General features: G+C 48.5%; 1 protein-coding gene across 1 annotated transcript in view; it reads right to left on the bottom strand.

The window, feature by feature from the left end:
• Window positions 1–21,194, bottom strand: part of LOC144824194 (lanosterol synthase-like) — a 227,102-nt gene that overhangs the window by 42,845 nt on the left and 163,063 nt on the right. Inside the window, exon 15 of the mRNA XM_078683350.1 lies at window positions 3,787–3,892. Within this exon, the coding sequence (XP_078539476.1) occupies window positions 3,787–3,892 (106 nt within the window). The remainder of the gene's footprint in view (window positions 1–3,786; window positions 3,893–21,194) is intronic.

Genomic DNA, 21,194 nt, shown 5'->3' with positions numbered 1-21,194 from the left:
CAACCACCTGCTGAGCAGTAATTCTACTGCTAGCCATAATGCTTACTAATAAAGGTAACTTGTCAAACAAGTCAACAATAACAAACCATTTGTAAAAAAATAAAATAAACAAAATGTAGCTTTATCACAAAGACCTATATACTCCAACACTATACCACTCACTTGCCAGCAGTGCCTAGACTCACCACCACCTACTCTGTACAGACACAGTAAGGACCAACAGTATCCCACTAAAAAAGAAAAAAGAAGAAAATTACAGATAAGACAACGCAAAACACATCACAAAACATTTCATGCACAAAACAGTAATTAAATTTGCTGCTATTATGACACCACTTACAAAAAATTTATTTATGCACAATGAAAAAATGTTTCTTACCAAAAAAATGCAACTAGGCAAAACTGCAGATCAACCACTACCGAAACCGCAAATAAGAATCAAAAGCTTTGCACTAGAATAAAAAGGAGAAAAAACACATTACAATCACATATGCAAATAATGCACTAGTCCACACACTATCCACCGGCCAAGCAAAGGTAGTAGGTGGGCCTAAAAGCATAAGGCCGATCTGCCCCGTGGAGAGCAGAAACAGCCAGAAAATTCACCATGATAAAGGGGGCTCGACCCTTACCTAAGGGGTCACTCCCAAAAATCAACATTTAAAAAGCCCTGATGTCTAGTGGCTTCTGCCCCCAGGGGACAGATGGGCCTGAAAACATATGGCTGATCTGCCCCCAAAGAGGCCAGAAACAGCCACAATATTCACCCCATAAAGGGGAGCGATCCTTGTCCAATGGCCGCTCCCAACAACACTAAAACAAACCCTGGTGGCCTAGTGGGCATACAATAAAATTAATTGTTTATTTGGGTCGATCTGCCCATCCAGGGGCTCAGAAACGGCCCAAATAAATGCTTCCTTAAGGGGATCGACCCTTGCCCAAGGAGCCGCTCCCCAACAACACTAAAACAATTCCTGGTGTCTAATGGCTTCTGCCCCCCTTGGGGGAAGATTGACCTAGACTCACAAGGGGGGCAGAAACGGCCAAAATAAATGATCCCCAAAGGGGAGCGACCCTTGCCAAAGGGGCAGCTCCCCCAAAACATATTGCTCCCCCAAAGGGAGCGACCCTTTCCCAGGGGCCATTCCCCGACCCACAAAGGGCATTTAAAAAAAAGAATCCCTGGTGGCCCAGTGGGCACACACATACTTTTTTCCAAAAATTACCCAATCTGCCCCCCCAAGGGGGTAGAACCAACTAGACACATTGACCCCCAAAGGGGAGCGACCCTTGCCCAAGGGGCCGCTCCCCTACACACAAAGGGTTTAAAAAGAAAAAACCCAAGGGGGCACTCCCCAAAACACAAAAAGGATATTAAAAACAAAAAATCCCTGGTGGCCCAGTGGGCACATATACATATATATATATATATATTTTTCTTTACGTCAATTTGCCCCCCCAAGGGGGGCAGAACAAAGTAAAAACATTGCTCCCCAAGGGGAGCGACCCTTGCCCCCGAAACAAAATAGCCATTTATAAAAAAAAAATCCCTGGTGGCCCAGTGGGCATATATACATATATAAATTATTTTTTAAAGTTGATCTGCCCCCCCCAAGGGGGACAGAACAAAGTACAAACATTGCTCCCCCAAGGGGAGCGACCCTTGCCCAAGGGGCCGCTCCACGAAAACAAATTGCCAATTAAAAAAAAAACGGGCATTCCTGCTGCACGATCGTGCCCCAGGCGCAATTGTGCTGCAGGAATTCTTTTAAAACGACATGGGTGGAAAGGAAAACCCTTTTAAAAAGTACCCCCAACCTCCCCGAGGAGAAACTCACCACCTGCAAATGGCTTCCGGTGCATCCGGTATCCTCTAATGATGCCAGCGCCTGGTCCATCACCACCCCCTTTTGTACCGCTTTGTTCGCCATAAGTTTGGCAGGGTATGCTCAGACTTGAGTCCCTTGCTCACTTTGCCCCTGGATTCAAGCAAGCCTGGCTGAAGACGGCTGTAATGCCAGAAACCGGTCCTAGGAAGCTTGAGTCCGGTCCAGGGAAGGCATGGCTTGGCAGTTTGGGCTGGACTGTTCTCATGAGGCACAGGGTCAGACTGATTTGCATATGGCCATGTCTGAACTGGGGTGGCAGAGTGGGCTAAAGAACGGTGATGGATTAAACCCAGATCTGTTGACTGGGTGTGAGTGTTTGATTGGTTCAGATGCTCCGTCCATCACCGCCCCCTTTTGTAGCGCCTGGTGGGGGCAGCTTCAAGGGCGACCCACAGGGGAGCGCCAGCGCTTTCCCCGTGGGTGGGCGCTAGGACGACCGGGAGCCTTCCACGCACATGCCCACCATGACATCGGACGGCTCCCAGCCCTCCGATGCATGGAAAGGGTTAAAAGAGAAGAATCAATACCAAGCCACTATAACAAGCATTAGTTCCTGCGTAGCTGGCACTTTTTTCATGGGTCTGATACCACAGACATTATTAATAGCAGAAAGTCTGTAAAAGCCTTGTCTGTGAGATGGCTGAGCTACAGATGGATCCCTTCTGGGCACCATTTTGCACAAACAGAATATCTGGCCCAGACACACTGTATAAATTAATCAATCATTAAGGATACTTGTATATCGCAACTACTCACCCGTAAGGGTCTCAAGGCACTGTGGGAGAAGGGGTTCAGTCGCAGGGCCAGGTCTTGAGGTGCTTCCTGAATTGAGGCAGGGACGGTGACTGTATGTGGACACGGCCGTGTTATGAGGTTTCCTACATGCATCTCCCGGGAACTCACGTTTTAAAAGCAGGTATCTTCAGAAAGAATGCAGTCTTTTAAAAGAAAGGCGCTCTGAAGTACTATGAGGCTACAATGGAAAGAGACCCCAAATTCCCAGGTCCACTTCCGAACCAAACTACATATAGGAAAAATGCCCTCAGATATCCTTTTTGAACAGAATAAATCAACACCAGTCAGCTTGCTTTCCTTTGTAGGATCCTTTAACAACTGATATTAGTGAGTAAGCCACTGCCCAAGAAATGGTACATTTCACCCATTCTGCAATCCAGAACAACTGAGTCCTTGCTTTAACATCTTTCCCGTGGTTACTATGCATTAAGTATAACATGCAAACATTCATACATTGAAATGTATTCCCTTTTCCTACATTACTTATAAAGACATATTTGTAATAATGGAACTTATTTTAGGGAAATTTGCAATTTGTTTTATCTTTTAACTACCTGTAGATCAGAACCCCAAATAGCTAATGGTTTTCCTACGTTAGTGTTTTCCCTGATCTGCTTCCTGGTCTTACAAAATCCCCTGCAAGCATCCTCAATCCAATGTCCCACTGTTGGCATTTGAGAACCTACTTGTCTCTTTGGTTCTAATCTTCTGTAGGTAGGTCTCACTCACATAATCTCAACGCATGACTTGCTAACACTTTCCCTCAGGCTTCACCTAATCTGCCATAAACGTTGACTAGCCCACCATATACAGCAGACTGCAGTGCAGGCCTTGCATTTTTCTCCACAAGTTTTTCCTAGCACTCCACTAACCTTGTCAAGTGCCCTTCAGGTTGTTATCTAGTTTCCCCTGAACATGGGGGACTCGTATAGCTCATCCATCTAACTCACCTAATCCCACTATAAATCCCTGACAGATTTCTCCTGACTTCGCCACCCCCCACAAAGCTTTTACTTGGCCATACCCATCTCTTGCAGCTCTCAACTGATCTGCAAGTCTCCTCATGTGCTGAAGAACCCCAATGAACACCTCGCAATCTCACCTGATTTCCTCCATGCGATGATCCACAAATCTGCCATGGAAATGTTTGAGTGCCTGGATCACTGCTGACGTACTCTCCACACAGGTGTAATCAATCATTATGTCACCTGAGACAAACAAGAACATATTCTTAACGAGTCAGCATTTCAATTCAGCGGAGACTAGTAACCCAACAAACCTTGAGCATGAACGGTAATAGCCTCCTTAGAGACCATGTATTGGGCATGAAATAAATGATAAAAAAACATTTGTAGATTGTCTAAATGATATAAACACACATTATTGAATACCGGAGTGGGTAGATGTGCAGGAGGTGCACATGAGGAAGATACAACGGGATGACAACCTAGGGGATGAGCTGGTTGTGTGGGGAACTATGATACAGGCTTGAACCCCCCCATGCTGGACCTTTGTGAGGGACTCAGTAGGTATCAAAGCAAATAGATACAGTGTGCACTGAGATGGGCCAGCAGGAGTGGGTAGGGGCAGATATTGGATAATGGCTGAAGACCAATAGCAATGGGTCTTTGAGGAAAAGGTGCCAATACACGGCGGCAGAATGTGGGTCTTGAGCACCCGATACATGGATAAGAGCATAGGGGAGGGGTTTAGGACAAGTTTAAAGGCAATGTTTTTCACAATAGTTGTTTGGACTACAACAAAAACAAAAGAGAGAAAAGCACTTAGTGGTGGTGATTGTTATCATTACGGATGTATTCTCTCGAATGGTAAACATTGTTGCCAAACTAACTGCACTGTAACGACATTGAAGTTAAGTTTATGTTTGGGAAAAATGGCAATAAAAACAACTTAAAGAAAAAAAAAACATACATCGTCAGCCTTTTGGGGTTCCTGAGTGCTGTTCCGATCTCTTGTCTGCCATTATGACATGTGGCACCCCAAAGCGAAGCAGAGACTGAAGTGGACAACGAAATACTGGTGAGCGGCCTGGAAAGTTCCCCTGCCTCAGTCAGAATAAACTGCAAAGCAGCTTCAGCCTTGTGGCCATGGTGGACACTGCTGTTGTGCCATGTACACATGGCCAAAATGAAAAGGTTACTTACCTTTGGTAATGCCTTTTCTGGTCGAGACTATCCTTTTTTGGGTTTTTCACATATGAAAACAGCAACACATCACAGTAATGGTGTTTACATCCATCTCGTTGCATGTAGAGGACTGGTTCATGCAACCAACAGTTTAATGCAACATCTTTTCTGGTCAAGACTATCGTACTACCTATTCTTCACCTTGTGACCTTTCCCAGGAGCCAGACTGGATCCAAAAACGTTTTGCTAGCAATCCCCTTGCACATGGGCAAGTGGTGCAACGGCGCTGTGTCGGTTCCATCCGGTCCCGCATGTGAAGTCGGAGCCCCCATATGTGCCACCTCACCTGACTGTGTGCAGACGTCCAGGTGTTGGATCTTATTAGTGGGCTGAATGAGATCATTCCACAGAACGGGGATGAGAGGGTCTGTTATAGATTCTTTACAAGAAAAGGCGTTGCCGAAAGTAAATAATTTGTTCTTCTGATAAGCTTCTAACTGCAGATTCCTCACCTTTTAAGTAGATACCAAAGGAGTATATCCCAGAAGAAGGGTCAGTGGAATGGCTCAGAACAGGAAATCTTGCCAAGCATGCGAAGTGCCCGTCCCGCTGAATCTGTCTGTCTAAGGAAGGAGTAGTTTCTGTCCTGTAACTCCAGTTCTGTAGTAGGGGTATCTCTGTTATAGTCATAATCTAGTGAATAGTCCCGCCCATGTGCGTGGACCCCGGAGCAATCAAAAATAAAATCTTAAAGTGTCGAAAAAATGCAGACCTGCACAGACACTTAAGAGAGAATTAAAGACAGATAATGCAGCCTATAACACAGGCTACACTGTCCAGTACTTCAACTAGAAATTCCACCCAAAAAATCCACAAAACAGCAAAGCCTGTACAGATTTCCCTTTCTTCAGCAGCAAAAACCCTCTGGAATGATAGAGAGGAGGATCTGGACAGACAAGCCCCATAGGCTGCCATTATGTGGCTCAGAACAGGATAGTGTGCCTTTAAGAGAACTTTCCAGAACTTCACAGTATCCCAGAATGCACTGCAGGTCCCTTTTACTTTCAGTTCTTTTTGAAGGCGTAACACGCCAGACCTGTAGAATTCCTTACATGAATATCTCTCTCCACCGGAGAGGAGGGCGGGCGCTTATGACTATAACAGAGATACCCCTACTACAGAACTGGAGTTACAGGACAGAAACTACTCCTTCTGTAGTAGGGGATCTCTGTATATAGTCATAAGCTAGTGAATAGAATGGCAAGCCCATCCCCACACCAAAGCAGCGGTGGAGAAACGAGAAATAACACCACTATTGTGCAAAAAGATTTCGCAGCGAAGCCTGCCCAACCTGAGCGTCTGCTCTGGCATCAGTGTCCAGGCAGTAATGCTTAGCAAAGGTATGGACCGACTTCCAAGTGGCCGCCTTGCAGATTTCTGCAATTGGAAAATTACGGAGCAAAGCAGTCGTGGCAGCTTTGCTCCTGGTGGAATGAGCCTTAGGTTTACCTCCTAAGGTCTTATTAGCTTTTTGGTAACACAATTGTATGCAGGACACAATCCACCTCGAGATGGACTGCTTAGAGTTAGCCAGACCTGTCCTGACTGATCCATAATTCATAAACAATTGGTCCGACCTACGAATATCTTTGGTCTTATCCAGATAAAATTTCAACACCCTCCGCACATCCAGGGAATGTAAAGACCTTTCCGCTGGAGATGAAGGATTCTGAAAAAACGTAGGCAAAGTTATAGTCTGGTTGACATGAAAATCAGAAATAACCTTGGGAAGAAACTTAGGGTGAGTACGCATAACAACCTTAGCAGCATGAAATACAGTATAAGGTTCTTGGCAACACAACGCCTGAATTTCACTCACCCTGCGGGCCGATGTAATGGCCTCGAGGAACGCCGCCTTCCAGGACAGGTGCTGCAACGAAGCCTTATGAATAGGTTCAAAAGGCTCCTTCATCAACCTGGACAGCACCACATTCAGTTCCCATGAAGGCGAAGGAAGCCTGACAGGAGGAAACACTTTCTTCAAGCCTTCCAAAAAGTCTTTGATCACAGGGATCTGGAAGAAGGAAGTCTGTGAAGGGCATTTCCTGTAGGCAGTCAAAGCAGCCAGATGGACCTTAATGGAATGGACATTAAGGCCAGACTGCGCCAGATGTAGAAGGTATGGAAGGATGACATCTTCCTTACATGTCGTCGGGTCATAGTTTTGGACCTACACCAGATACAAAACCTCTTCCACTTGTAAGCATAAGAAGTCCTAGTGGAAGGTCGCTTAGCCTCCTTCAGTATGTACATGCAATCTTCTGGGAGATTAAGATGGCCATATTGCACTATCTCAGGAGCCATGCCGCCAAACTCAAAGACGAGAGGTTGGGGTGCAACATCTGCCCCCGAACTTCGTGAGAAGGTCCGGCCTGCACGGCAACTTCATGTGAGGAAGGAGAGACCGGTGAAGCAGGTCCGTGAACCACCACTGCCTGGGCCATTCCGGGGCAATCAGTATCATCCGCGCCCTGGACTGGGACAGCTTGATGTGAACCGTCGGAATCAGGGGAATGGGTGGAAAAGCGTACAGAAAGCTGTTCGACCAGTTGATCCATAACGCATTCCCCAGCGTCCCCGGCTGGTAGTACCTGGAGGCGAAGTCTCGGCATTTGCTGTTTTCCGCGGTGGCGAACAGATCTACGTCTGGAGTTCCGCACCTTGCGAAGACTTCTCCTAGTACTTCGTCGTTTATGACCCATTTGTGGTTTTCCTGAATCGGTCTGCTCAGTGCGTCTGCCTGAACATTCTGCACACCTGGCAGATGGGTGGCCGTTATCGTCAGTCCTCGGGCCAGAAGCCAGTGCCAGATCGCCTGCGCCTCCTGTGACAGGGTGCGAGATCTCGAACCCCCCTGCTTGTTGAGGTAATACATCGTGGTCGTATTGTCCGTCTGTACAAGCAGGGAGTTGGTCTGGAAGGACGGGAGAAAGGCCTTCAGTGCCAAGTGAACAGCTCTGACTTCCAGGAAATTGATGTGGTACGTGGATTCCGTAGGGGACCACGTCCCTTGAATCTGTAAATATCCGGAGTGCGCTCCCCAGCCCTGGAGAGAAGCATCCGTCACGATAGTCTGAGTGGGAATGTCCTTGTGGAAGGGAACTCCCCTGAGGAGATTCTCCGCTGAACACCACCACTTCAGAGACTGAAGAGCATGCAGAGACAGTCGTATCTTGTCGTCCCAAGATCCTCTCCTCTGGTCCCACTGATCCTCCAAGCACTCCTGCAGCGGTCTCATGTGCAGCCGTGCTTGTGGCGTCAGGAAGATACAAGAGACCATCGATCCCAGTAGAGAAGACACCTTCCTCACTGTTGTAGATGGAGTGGTCATAAGAGCCTGAGCCTTCCGAAGGAGTGATAATCGTCGCTCCTCCGACGGAGACACGCTTGCTGACATCGTATCGATGGTGGCCCCCAAGTACTGAATTCACTGGACCGGAGTCGGGACAGACTTGGACATGTTGATGTGCAACCCCAGCTTGTTCAATAGAACGCACGTCTTCTGGAAGTGCGCTTGAGCTTCCGAGAAGGAGGCGGCCTTGATCAACCAATCGTCCAGGTACGGGTAGACAAACACCTTGTTCTTCCTCAGGTGTGCCGCTACCACTGCCATGCACTTCGAGAAAGTTCTGGGCGCAGACTTCAGCCCGAATGGAAGTACCGTGTATTGATAGTGATTGGTGTAGACTTGAAATCGCAGGAACTTCCTGTGTTTGGGTGAAATGGGCACATGGAAGTACGCATCTTGTAGGTCTATTGCACATAGCCAGTCTCCCTGTTGCAACTGAGGATAAATCTGATGCAACGACAGCATGCGAAACTTTTCTCTGCGAATTCACTTGTTTGCTTGTCGCAAGTCCAGAATGGGCCTGAACTCGTTCTTGTCCTTCTTGCGGACCAGAAAGAACCGGGAGTACAGACCTCTTCCTCTTTGAGACAGAGGTACGTCTTCTATCGCCATTTTCCTTAACAGGACATCGGCCTCCGCCTGGAGCTCGCGCAGTTGATACTGTGAGCTGACCGGAGGAATCGATGGAGGAGGGCTGGTGAACCGAAGACTGTATCCATTACAAACAATATTCAGCACCCACTTGTCCTGAGTAATTTTTCTCCACTCTGCCAGAAAAAATTGAACGCTTCCCCCCACCGGAGCGGGTAACGGATGAAGGGGAAGTAACTGCTCAGGGTCGAGACCCAGCCGGGCCTTTGTTAGCTGTAGAGGACTGCTGTCCACCTCTACCCTTCTGGCGCTTCTGGAAGGGTCTCCGGAACTGCTGCTGTTGTTGCTGCTGCTGTCCCGAAGACTGTCCTCGCCCTCTGCCCTGCGCACCGAACCGTCTTTGCAACGGTCGGTAGGACTTCTTTTCTTTGGGCTTCTCCAAGCCCACCGCAGTCCGGGTCTCTGCCTCCGCCTTCATGCGGGCCATCTCATCATCGGCATGTTTTCCGAACAGTGTTTCACCTGAAAACGGCAGATTGGCCACCCGCTGCTGGGCCTCCGGCTTGAGTGACGTGAGCCTGAGCCAAGCATGACGGCGCTGGTTGATCCCATGGCAGTACCCATGGGCCCCCAAGAGAGAGATATCCGCAGCCGCGCTGATGACCTGGTTTGAAACCAGCATCCCTTCCTTAAGGATCTATAGGAAGTCCTCCCTCTTGTCTCGTGGCAGAAGGTCCGTGAACTGTTGCAGGGAATCCCACAGGGCACGGTCGTACCGCCCCAGCAAAGCCGAATCGCTGGAGGCTTTCATTGTAGTGGAAGCAGTCCCACAAGCCTTCCTCCCAGCCGAGTCGATCCATCGTCTTTCCTTATCAGGCGGCACGGTGGAGGACGGGGAGGTAGAGTGTAACTTCCTGGCCGCCGTCACTATAACGGAGTCGGGTACTGGATCCACTCGCAGGAAAGCCGGGTCCGAATCCGGGGCCCTGTACTTCTTCAGAAGTCGTGAGGGAGCGGCCTTCACCACCGCTGGCGTAAGAAACAGCTCCTCCGCAGGTTCCACCAAACCCGGCACTAATGGCAGCAGGGGGCGAGACAAATGCTTCTTGTGAAGTGTCTCAAATATCACAGACGTTGTAGGTGTAGGAGCCGTCACCGTGATGCCTAACTTTGTCGCCCCCCTCAGGAGAACCTCCTGGAACGTGCTGATGTCGTCCACCGGGGACACCCTTGTCCCCGGGGAATCCGACAAGGTCGGCGAATAGGATCGTGTCCTGGAGGAGTCCGAGCGGGACCTGGATCCTCGCCTCCTATGGCGACATCTAGATCTAGTGGAGGATCTGTGCCGACTCCTAGATCTTCCTCTCCGTCCGGAGCGTGATCTTGACTTCCTAGGCCTCGGACGATCCGCCGGTTCCACCGGAGCGGGCGTCTTAGGTTTGACCGGGGCCTGTGGCTTAGGAGTCCCTTTGGGAGGGGTCGGAAACCTGGGCAATGAAGCCGACCTCGGAGAACCGGAGGCAGCTTCTCTGGCACCTGAGGTCGAGGTACAGGTTGTGGAAGCGGAGGCAAAGGAGGAGGGGTAGGAGCCCTCGGAAGGAGACCCCTCGGCAATGGAGGTGGAGGCGTAACTTGCGAAGGCGTATACACCTCGGAATACACCGAGCCCGGTGATCCACCACCAGCCTGAGACGTTGGAGAGCCTCCCATGGCAACAGGCCTCTTCTCCCGCTTCTTCGACGTCGAAGAACGGTGACCTGACGGCGAGCGTCGGCCCCTCGACGTCGAGCGTCTCTTCCGCAGTGTCGACCGTCTTCCATGCCTCGACGGCGACTTCGTCCGCCACGACGGCGATCTCTCGTGCCTCGACGGCGACCTCTTGCGCCTGGACGACGACCTCTTGCGCCTCGACGTCGACCTCGTCCGCCTCGACGACGACCTCTTGCGCCTCGACGACGACCTCTTGCGCCTGGACGACGACCTCTTGCGCCTCGACGGCGACCTCGTCCGCCTCGACGGCGACCTCGTCCGCCTCGACGGCGACCTCGACCGCCTCGACGGCGACCTCTCCGTCCACTCCTCGACGACGAGGTTCCCCTCGACGATGATCTTTTCCTCTTTGCCGACGGCGAACGGCGGTGTCGTTTCAACGGCGAGCGCCGGGCCCATCGACGTCGATCACTCGACGTCGAGACCGACGAGGATGATGACGAAATCGTCACAGGAGACTTCGACGGTGGTCTGTGCAACTCCCTCGACGTCGACCGTCGCCGGCGCTTCGCCCCAGAGCCCTGGGGAGATGGGGAACAGACCGTAGTCATTCCTCTCGACGTCGTGGTCGGTGCAATTGAACCAGACGGAGAGTGGGCACGCTTGCTGGTCTTCCTGCCTCTGGGGAGCCCCCCAGAGGCCTCAGCACGGGCAGAAGAAGCGCCTCCAGACCCACCTTGCGCCTTCAGCCTTCTTTCCTCGAGTCCCTGAAGCCTGATCTTCTGTCTGTCCTTCAGGGTCCTGCCAGGGAAGCCCTGACAAATCTCACACTCCTCTGGGACATGGGAAGAGGGAAGGCAGAGGATACACACCTCATGGGGATCGGATTTGGCCTTCTTCCTGGAACACTCCGGGCATTTGTCAAATAATGCAGGCATATTTGACATCAAAAAGGAGCAAAAACCAAGAAGAACAGCACTAAAGTACTTTAGAAGCACTCAAAACGAAATTAACAGTGAAAAATCACCAATAAACCCTTGAAAAGGGAGAGCTCAATGCTCCAGGGTCCTGCTTGCAGGAGCCGGAAAAAAGAACTGAAAGTAAAAGGGACCTGCAGTGCATTCTGGGATACTGTGAAGTTCTGGAAAGTTCTCTTAAAGGCACAGTATCCTGTTCTGAGCCACATAATGGCAGCCTATGGGGCTTGTCTGTCCAGATCCTCCTCTCTATCATTCCAGAGGGTTTTTGCTGCTGAAGCAAGGGAAATCTGTACAGTCTTTGCTGTTTTGTGGATTTTTTTGGTGAAATTTCTAGTTGAAGTACTGGACAGTGTAGCCTGTGTTATAGGCTGCATTATCTGTCTTTAATTCTCTCTTAAGTGTCTGTGCAGGTCTGCATTTTTTTGACACTTTAAGAGATTATTTTTGATCGCTCCGGGGTCCACGCACATGGGCGGGACTATTCACTAGATTATGACTATACACAGATATCCCCTACTACAGAAGCAGGAGTGCTTCATGAACATATCAAGGAATACCCACATAACTGTCTGACAAATGTCCAGAGCTGGCACACCACACTCTAGCACATTCGTAGCAGCCTTTGCTCTGGTCTGGTGGATTGAGTGTTCAAGCCTTCTGGGAGTTACTTTTAGCTAGCCAATAATAGATCTTTATGCATAAAATAATCCATTGGGAGATGGTTCTCTGTAGCACCTCTTTGCCCCTTTTTAGTTCTAGAGAAACTAACGAAAAGTTGGTCATCCTGTCTGTAGTCTCTGGTTTAGTCAATGCAGAAACTTAGGGACATCTTGGGGTCCAGACGGTCAAGTTGATCTCCTCCTTAGAGGTATGAGTCGGTGCACAGAAGATGGACAAGGTGATGGATTGGTCTATGTGAGAAAGCGTCACTACCTTCAGAAAGGATGCAGCTTTTGTGCAAGCAACCAGTCAAACAACTGGCTTGTCTGTGAAAAATGAAGTGTATGGCTGAACCACAGTCAGCACCTTCTGTTCATGAACTCATCTTGCAGATGTTATGACCATGAGAATGGGTGGCTTGATGGTGAGCAGGAGTGGACAGCTGTGCATTGGCTTGAAAGAAGTGCACATGAAGCATGTAAGGACCAAATTAAGGTCCCACTCTGTCATTTATTTATTTATACGGTTTTGTATAGCGCGAACGTGACCCACGAGGGTATCAGGGCGCTTTACAGTATACAGTATAAAACATAAAAAGATGAGGTAGTATACAAGCATTTGGTATTTGTCATTATGTACAAAAGAGGTTTGTGGTATAGGGATAACATAGGTGACCTGTAGACAGAACATTGCACCATATACAGTTATTGAGCATTAGGTGTTTGTGATAATAAACATACTTATATATTCTCCTTCAGTTTACCGGCGGAATGTGGTATATGGATAATATATGAGACCCGTGGCCAACAGAGCATTACACTATATACAGTTATTGAGCATTATGTGGATATGATAATAAACATACAAATAATATTCTCCTTCATTCCACCAGAGGTAGGCAGTGATAAGAGGAACGGATAGGTGACTCAATGTCATCATATAATTAAGTCTTAGGACGTGAATTTGTTAATTAGTAGAGTTTTTACTTCTTTTTTGAATGTGGAAAAGGAAGAGATTCCACATACCCCCGGAGGTAAGGAGTTCCAAATCTTTGGTGCATACCTGAGAAAGCCCTGCAACCAGTTCTCTTCTTATGGAAGGATTGTGGTTTCAGCAGTAAAGTACTCGCACTTCGTAGTTGTCTGCAGTCTCCCAACCTTTCTAGCTTTAGAGTAAGTAACTGCGTTTATTGTTATGTAGTGCTTTATGGGTCATACAGGGAACCCTTAGGTGTATTATTGCCTCGTATGGCAGCCAGTTCAGAGCTTTCAGGGTCGGAGAGATGTGGCTATTTCTTTTCGTTCCTGATACCAGTCTTGCCTCAGCATTAAGTGATGCCCTCAGCAGAGCCAAATTGTATTTGGGGAGACCGCAAAGAGTGGTGCTTCTATAGTCTAATCTTGGTATCACTAGGGCTTGTACTGCCATTTTTAGGTCGGCCTGCGGGAGGAAGAGTTTGAGTTTCCTTAGTATACTCAACTTGTGATTATCTCCCTTAGTGGCATTAGTGATGTGCGTCTGCATATTCAGGTGTTTGTCTATGGTGATTCCTAGGGATTTTGCGGAGTCAGTGATGAGGGGATTACAATTAAAGGAGGTTAGGTGTTTCAACCGTAGGTCTAGCTTAGGTGTGCGATAAATGGTGTTGGCAGGAACATTTGGATCAGATCCACCAAAAACCACATCTGCACTGCTGACATCATAAAGGGATGGTCGATCTGGCAACCGTAAGAAGGTCAAAAGGGTGAGAGGTAACCTTTAACCATAGCCACAACAAAGCCTTGCTGGGCTAAAGAAAGGCAGAACATGAGAGCATCAGACAACTTTGCATTTAAGTGTTGGATGTTACAGCAGTAGTACCAAACAATCATTTTCTCTCAACGTCCTGCGTTAGCAGTCTTGGTAGATGAACATCTGGCTGCCAAGATAATACCAACCACTTTGGGAAAAAGGTCCAAAGCCCTCAACTGTTGCTTCTCAGTTTCCACATAAGGAGGTGTAGATTGCGCACGACTGGGTGCAAGACCTGGCCTTGCTATTGCGACAGTAGGGGCTCCCCAAAGTTGCAGCTGGAGGACATGTACCATACTCTCCTCGCCTGGTCCAGAGCTACTAGGATAACTTGTAATCGGGCTTTCTTGATGTTTTTTAGCACTCTGGGCAGAAAGGTGTACAGGAGTCACAGATCACCAATGAAGGCGGAAGGTGCCGCCAAGGAAGAATTGTCTTGGGAACTCCCACGCATGAAGGTTTTGATACTGCACATTCTCTGCGGTGGTGAAAAGCTCGAGCCAGGATTCTCCCAAGTGCTGGAAGATACCCTGTGCCTCCTCTGAGTGTTACTGCCATTTCTGATTTGCTAGTCTGAATTTGTCCACCTGGGAGTTTAAAGAGACTGCCAGATGCTGCGTGATCAGGTATATGACAATAAAAAAAAAGCATGCAGTCCCTAAAGAATGTAAAGAAGGCCTAAATTGGATGGTTTCAAGATAAGGAATATGATCCAATCAAAGCACAGGCCCTCACACACCCAGAGCAGTGCCATGTTTCATCACTGGGTAAGCGCTTTGCCGGAGCTGCAATGCCCGATGGGCACCCATTGAGGGGGCATTTTGCTGTAGATTTTTTAGAGTAGCTGTTTGACGAAGCGATGGTGTGTGGGCTGAAAATGTTAAGTAGATTAGTGAAAAAAGTGAATTAAAATAGGTGAATTGACACTCAGAACAATCTATTTAATTAATGAGATCACTAGCCTAGTTAAAATCTTGTCTACTACTTCATGATATAATGGTCCTAGATAGCTCCGAAGGGTTAATGATTTACTTGGTCAACATATTTCTTGCCTTGTTCAGTAAAAAACTATCATGGGGTGATTCTTCAGGACCTAGAAACTACTGTAATCTACACGGTGTCTGGTTTCTCTGGGCGTGAATGCTCAATCTAAGATAACCAGTCACTCAATGAATAATACGCTAAATATTGTACCTTAAATTCGATAAAAACCATCCTGAAACACAAACATTAAAATACGTATTTGTCAATGACAAATATGGTTTCTGAACAAGGCAGACAAAGTAACTGTGAAAGGCATCCTCCAGAGTGACTTGTACAGAGAACAACGTGAAACAATTTGACACCACACACACACACACACACACACAGTAATGTGACTGGTGTGAGACCACTCTATGTTTGAGACTTTTAATGTAGGCATATTGAAGAAAAACCACCAGGACTCACCCAATTAGTGTAATGGATCGGGCTTCATAAGTAAAAGCAGAGAGAACACCAATTAGCATTCTAGGGGAAGAGAGCATTAAAGTTAAGTCAGGCTTATCTTACTTTAGTGGTAGAGGAATGCTCCCCTCTTATGGAGTAGATACTTGCACGGAAACAGAACAGCATCCAACGCTCCGGCTCTGCTTCATCGGAGAGTAGTGAGGCAAGCGTAGGCCAATCGGAGCGTGTCAAATCGATGTGATGATGGGGCCTACCTGTATACAAGAGGACACAGGCAAAGGTGGGCACCATGTTGGTGGTGGGGAAAACCCAAGTAGCAATATGGTGCAATCCGGTAGAAACCAGCTAGATGGTGCATGGAAATACATGTAGTTAACAGTCAATCAAAAGGGTGAAAGGATCACACTGTCCTTTAATAAGTGGTGAGTGAAGCTCCTCGTCATATTAACGGTCAATCAAAATGATTAAAAGATCACATAATCCTTTATTAACTATTAGAACACTGGAGTGTTGGGAGCTCCATTGTAGACAATGGAGTGCTCCATGCTACTCCAGGCCGGTAAAGGCCCACAGAGCAACATTCCAATGTTTTGCAAAGGCCTCTCTGAGCGATCGAGGGGATTTAAATCCCCTCGAGCTTCGAGAGGCCTTCGTTTTATTTGTTAGAACATTCTGCCCTCTAGTGGCAGAATGTTCTAATAGCCTTATAGCCCTTCGTAGCAGGGCTGTACCGGCTATTAAAGTCATGGTCCCTTATTAAAGTCCCTTGCCTTCGGCTCGGGCCATTAACGCGGAAGAGGGCCTTCAATAGCCGTTATAGCCTGCTACAGAGGGCTATAAGGCTATATTAGAACATTGGAATGTTGGAAGCTCCATTGAAAACAATCGAGTAGCTACGGGCTTATAAGGGCTGGTATGAGCCCGGAACTCCAACATTCCAATGCTTCTTTGTTCATAGCTGTGGCTGTGAACAAAGGCTTCAGGGAGCCTGAGGGGATTTCAATCCCCTTGTGCTCCCTAAAGCTTTTGTTTAATTTGTTAGAACATTCTGCCCTCTAGTGGCAGATGTTCTAATAGCCTTATAGCCCTCCGTAGCTGGGCTATACCGGCTATTAAAGTCCCACTCCCTTGTTAAAGTCTCTCGCCTTCGGCTCAGGCCTTTGACGCTAGAGCGGGCCTTTAATACCCTGTACAGCCAGCTACGGCGGGCTATAAGGCTATAATATGCCATGATACCATCTAATGAAGCATATAAAAACAACAACATAAAGAATGGCAGTCACCTTAATGACAAGCTATGTCAGTCGGATGCGAAGTAAGCTCTCCCCCTAATGAAGGGGCTGTAAGGTGTGAGAAAGTGGCTCTCCAGTACTGGATCAAAGTAAGGTACAGTGTGTGTAGAGACCACCAACCCCAGAGGTATAACAGAGGTTAAAGTCAGAGCTGACCTTACTCTCAAAAGTGGTAGCTTGGTTGATCAGTAAGGCAGTACCAGAGGGCAGTGTAAAGCATTAGTTGTACACAGTCAGCAAAAGGTTTCACACCCTCAAAGATTGAACTCCAGGCCAATTGTTTTTATATCAAAAGATATAGTTGTTTTATTTTTAGAACCAACAGGTATCAAAAATATACTCTTCTCAATTGTGAATGGTCTCAAGTAAATTACTTTGCAGAAAGGAAATAACTTTATAAACACAACAGGTACAGGGGTTGCAGTAGGTAACCCAATTCTAAAAACAGTCTAACATTGAGTTCAATGGGTTTTTCTACAACAAAAAGCAGCTGATTACTTTGTAAGTTACTTTTGTAATTCCAGGACTGGATCCTAGATTCAGTCCTGGGGTTTAAGCTGAAAACAGTTCAGTAAAAACGGTTTTGGTTATTGCAATGACTTTTTGAAGGAATATAAAGGTATTTTAAAAGTTCACACTTAGAAACTTTTCAGTGAAAATCTAGCAATGTTATCCAATAAGAGAAAATTCAGGTTACAGGTAAAGTACGTTCTCGTTACTTTTGTAATCCAGTACTGGGCTCCTGGGCCCAGCACTGGGATCTCTACTTAAGACAGGTAAGTAATTACGTTTCTGTAGTCGGTACAATTTTTAAGGAATATTTCAAGTTTTCAAAAGTAGACAGAAGAAATTTCATAGAAAAGCAGACAATGGATTCCTATGGAGAAAATACAGGTTACTAGTAAACCCGGTTAGGATTACTTTTGAGGTTCAGTACTGGCCTTCAAGATACAGTTCTGGCTTCTCTCCTGATCACAGGTGAGTGCTTCGGAATTCGGTATTCGGCTGATTTTATAGGAATATTTTAGAGTTTCAAAACTTCAGACGTAGAAGATTTTTTCGAGTCAAACCAGTCAATGTTATCCTATGGCAGGAAAGTAAGTTATCGGTTTCCAGGTGAGTACTCGACTGGTGAAGTTAAGGTTCTGGGCATAGACTATGGGGTCCCCCAGGGTCAGGTAGGTACAGTTGGTACACCCTCAGCGGCACAGGGGCAGCCGGGTGCAGAGGTAGGTATGCCCAATGTTATCCAATGGAAGGGAGCTGAGCTCCTTGTCACTTACTCAGGGTAAGTGGGGAAGTAGAGTAGGGTAGTAGTTGCATTTCCAGCGGCACTTGGGCAGCTGGGTGCAGGGTGCTTTTGAGTCGTCTGGCGCCCAATGTTATTCAATGGAGAAGGTAAAAAGGGAACAAAGGCTGCAGACTCGGGGACGGTAATTCTTCAGGTGCAACCACTACTTCGAGAGGTAAGTTGGGATCTTGGAGAAGAGGTAGGTACCCCAAAGGAAGGCACAGGGGGCTGCAGGGAGCCGGTGCAGGGGTGTCTTTTGGTGTCGGGAATCTTACCCTCGGCTGGTCGCGGTTGGGGGCGTCTCTGGTTCTGAGGCTGCAGGCGTCGTCTGGTTCGTCGAGGGGGGTCGCTGGGCACTGGACTTTGGGTCCCAGTCACCGGGGGGACGTCCTCGTGGTCTTGGTTCACTCGGGCACGGGCTGGGCTCGACGGGTGCAGAGTGGGCTGGATTCGCGGTTCCTGGCTGGCACCAGGGTGTTGCTGTTGGAGCAGAGCCTCTGCTCATGGGTGTCCCAGTCTCAAAGAGGGCCAAAGCAGGCAGGTCCTCCGGGGTTCTCGAGGTTGCTGCCCGAAGGAGACGCCGGGGTTAAGCAGGAGCAGGTTCAAGGATCAACAGGCTGGGAGGGCTGGGGCCAAGTCAGTTGTCGTCGTCCTTTTGTAAGCAGCTGCACAGCAGGTCGTCCTTCTTCTTGTTCTTCTTCTTGTTTTTCAAAACGGGATCTGAGGAAGGAAGGTTCAGGGAGCCCCTAAATACTGAATGTAGGGGCGTTACAGGTAGGGCAAGGGCAGGGACTAATAGGTAACTGTCCCTGGGTGGGTACACCCCCGAGCCTGCTCCCCTCCGGTGGGAGGGGGGCAGGAACCTAGCTGTGATTGGGCAGGGCTCCCCATCTTCAAGATGGCCGGAGCCCGGGGTCGTGCTTCACCTCGCCTCTCCCACCTGAGGGGTGAGGTTGGCACAGGCTGGCACACCCTCCTTCCAGACGTTGGGTTTCCTGCCAGTCTTCCCACCAGAGTGGGGATCAGAGATGGTGGGGGCCAGTTGCTGAGTATAGCAAATGGTCTGGAGAAGCTCACAGAGGCGGCATGCCCTTGAAGCATCCTCCTGCCCACCCTGGGGAGGAGATCTAGCACCTCTCCCAGGATGTGCATTGTTGCAGGCACAGGAGAGCGGGGGGCTCTCCACCCAGGGGTCCAGCAACAATTCTGCTGTGTGACAGCCTAGGCAGCCTCTCAGTCCAGACGTGGATTGTAGGTTAGGTTTCAGGGGGCATCTCTAAGATGCCCTCTGGTGCATTTTACATTAAAGCTCACACTGGCATCAGTCGGGTTTAATGTGCTGAGCAGTTTGATACCAAACTTCTCAGTCTTCAGTGAAGCCATCATGGTGCTGTGGAGTTCGTAATGACGACCTCCCGGCACCATATAATCTTAAATGGCAGCACTGTACTTACAGGGCCCAGGAATGGCCCTGGGTACTGTAGGGGCACAGGGCTCATGCACCTGTGCCCACACCACTGGCATAGGGCACCCAGCTAGAGGGGTGACTGATGTATGCCAGGGCAGTGGGGTTGTGGGCATGGCACACAGGGAGGTGTGCCATGTCAACTCTCTGTTTAGTTCTGTACTTAGACACTCAGTCTGCAAAGGCAGTGTGTGGGTGGCAGGGTACAGGGCCCCTAAGGGTGGCACAATAAGTGCTGCAGCCCTTAGGGGTCTTCTCTGGTCACCATGCCCTGTGTACCTAGGGTACCATTTACCAGGGGCTGATAGGTGACCAGAGATGCCAATTAGGTTTTGTTTCAACACAGCTTTAGGGAAGGAACACAGGCCCTGGGCACCTGGTTGGCAGGAGCCTATTGCACACTCAGTCAAAGCACATCAGCAGTTGAGCAAAAAGTGGGGGCATACCAAGGCAAGAAAGATGACACTTTCTCACAAACCCCCACCCCCCCACCCCAAACGAAAGGTGATGAGACTAACCTTGCCCTAGGGAGTCTTCATTGTCTTGTCTAAGTAGAAGAACCTGGAAAGTCCATCTGCATTGGCATGGGCAGTCCCTGGTCGGTGTTCCACTTCAAAGTCCATTCCCTGTAGGGAGATGGACCATCTTAGTAGTTTTGGATTTCCCCCTTTCATTTGCATTAGCCATCTGAGAGGTCTGTGGTCAGTTTGAACCAGGAAATGAGTTCCAAACAAGTAGGGCCTTAACTTATTCATGGACCAAACCACAGCAAAGGCCTCCCCAACAATGTCCCTCCAGCGCTGCTCTCTGGGGAGTAGCGTCCTGCTTATAAAAGCAACAGGTTGGTCTTGGCCTTCCTCATTGATCTGGGATAGGACCGCTCCAATCCCCAGCTCTGAGGCATCAGTCTGCACTATGAACTGCTTGGAGTAGTCTGGTGCTTTTAGAAAGGGTGTGGAGCACATTGCTTCTTTCAGGGTGTCAAAAGCCTATTTGCAGCTAAAAGTCCAGTTTACTTTCTTGGGCATTTTCTTGGAGGTGAGCTCTGTGAGGGTAGTCACAATGGACCCATATCCCTTCACAAACTTTCTGTAGTACCCAGTCAACCCATGGAATGCCCTAAATTGGATCTGGGTTGTTGGAGCTGCCCAGTCCCTGATACTCTGGATCTTGGGCTGTAAGGGTAGGACCTGGCCTCCACCAACAAGGTGGCACAAGTACACCACAGTGCCCTGCCTTATCTGGCATTTCAATGCCTTGATGGTCAGTCCTGCAGATTGCAGGGCTTGTAGACCCTTCCCAAGGTGGATCAGGTGATCCTGCCAGGTGGAGCTAAATACAGCAATATCATCAAGATAAGCTGCACTAAAGGATTCCAACCCAGTCAGGACTTGGTTCACCAACCCCTGGAAGGTGGCAGGGGCATTCTTTAACCCAAATGACATTACAGTAAACCGATAGTGCCCATCAGGGGTGGAGAATGTTGTTTTCTCTTTTGCTCCTGGGGCCATGCCAAGCTGCCAGTGCCCTGCAGTTAAGTCAAAGGTACTGAGAAAGTTGTCTGCCCCCAACTTATCTATCAACTCATCTGCTCTTGGAATGGGGAGAGCATCTGTCTTGGTGACAGAGTTGAGCCCTCTATAGTCCACACAGAACCTCATCTCTCTCTTTCCACCCTGGGGATGAGGTTTGGGGACCAGAACAACTGGGCTAGCCCAGGGGCTT

Source organism: Lissotriton helveticus, chromosome 3_1, assembly GCF_964261635.1.
Source record: "Lissotriton helveticus chromosome 3_1, aLisHel1.1, whole genome shotgun sequence".
NCBI lineage: Eukaryota > Metazoa > Chordata > Amphibia > Caudata > Salamandridae > Lissotriton > Lissotriton helveticus.
Note: the sequence above shows the minus strand (reverse complement) of the source record. Positions and strands in the feature narration are given on the sequence as shown.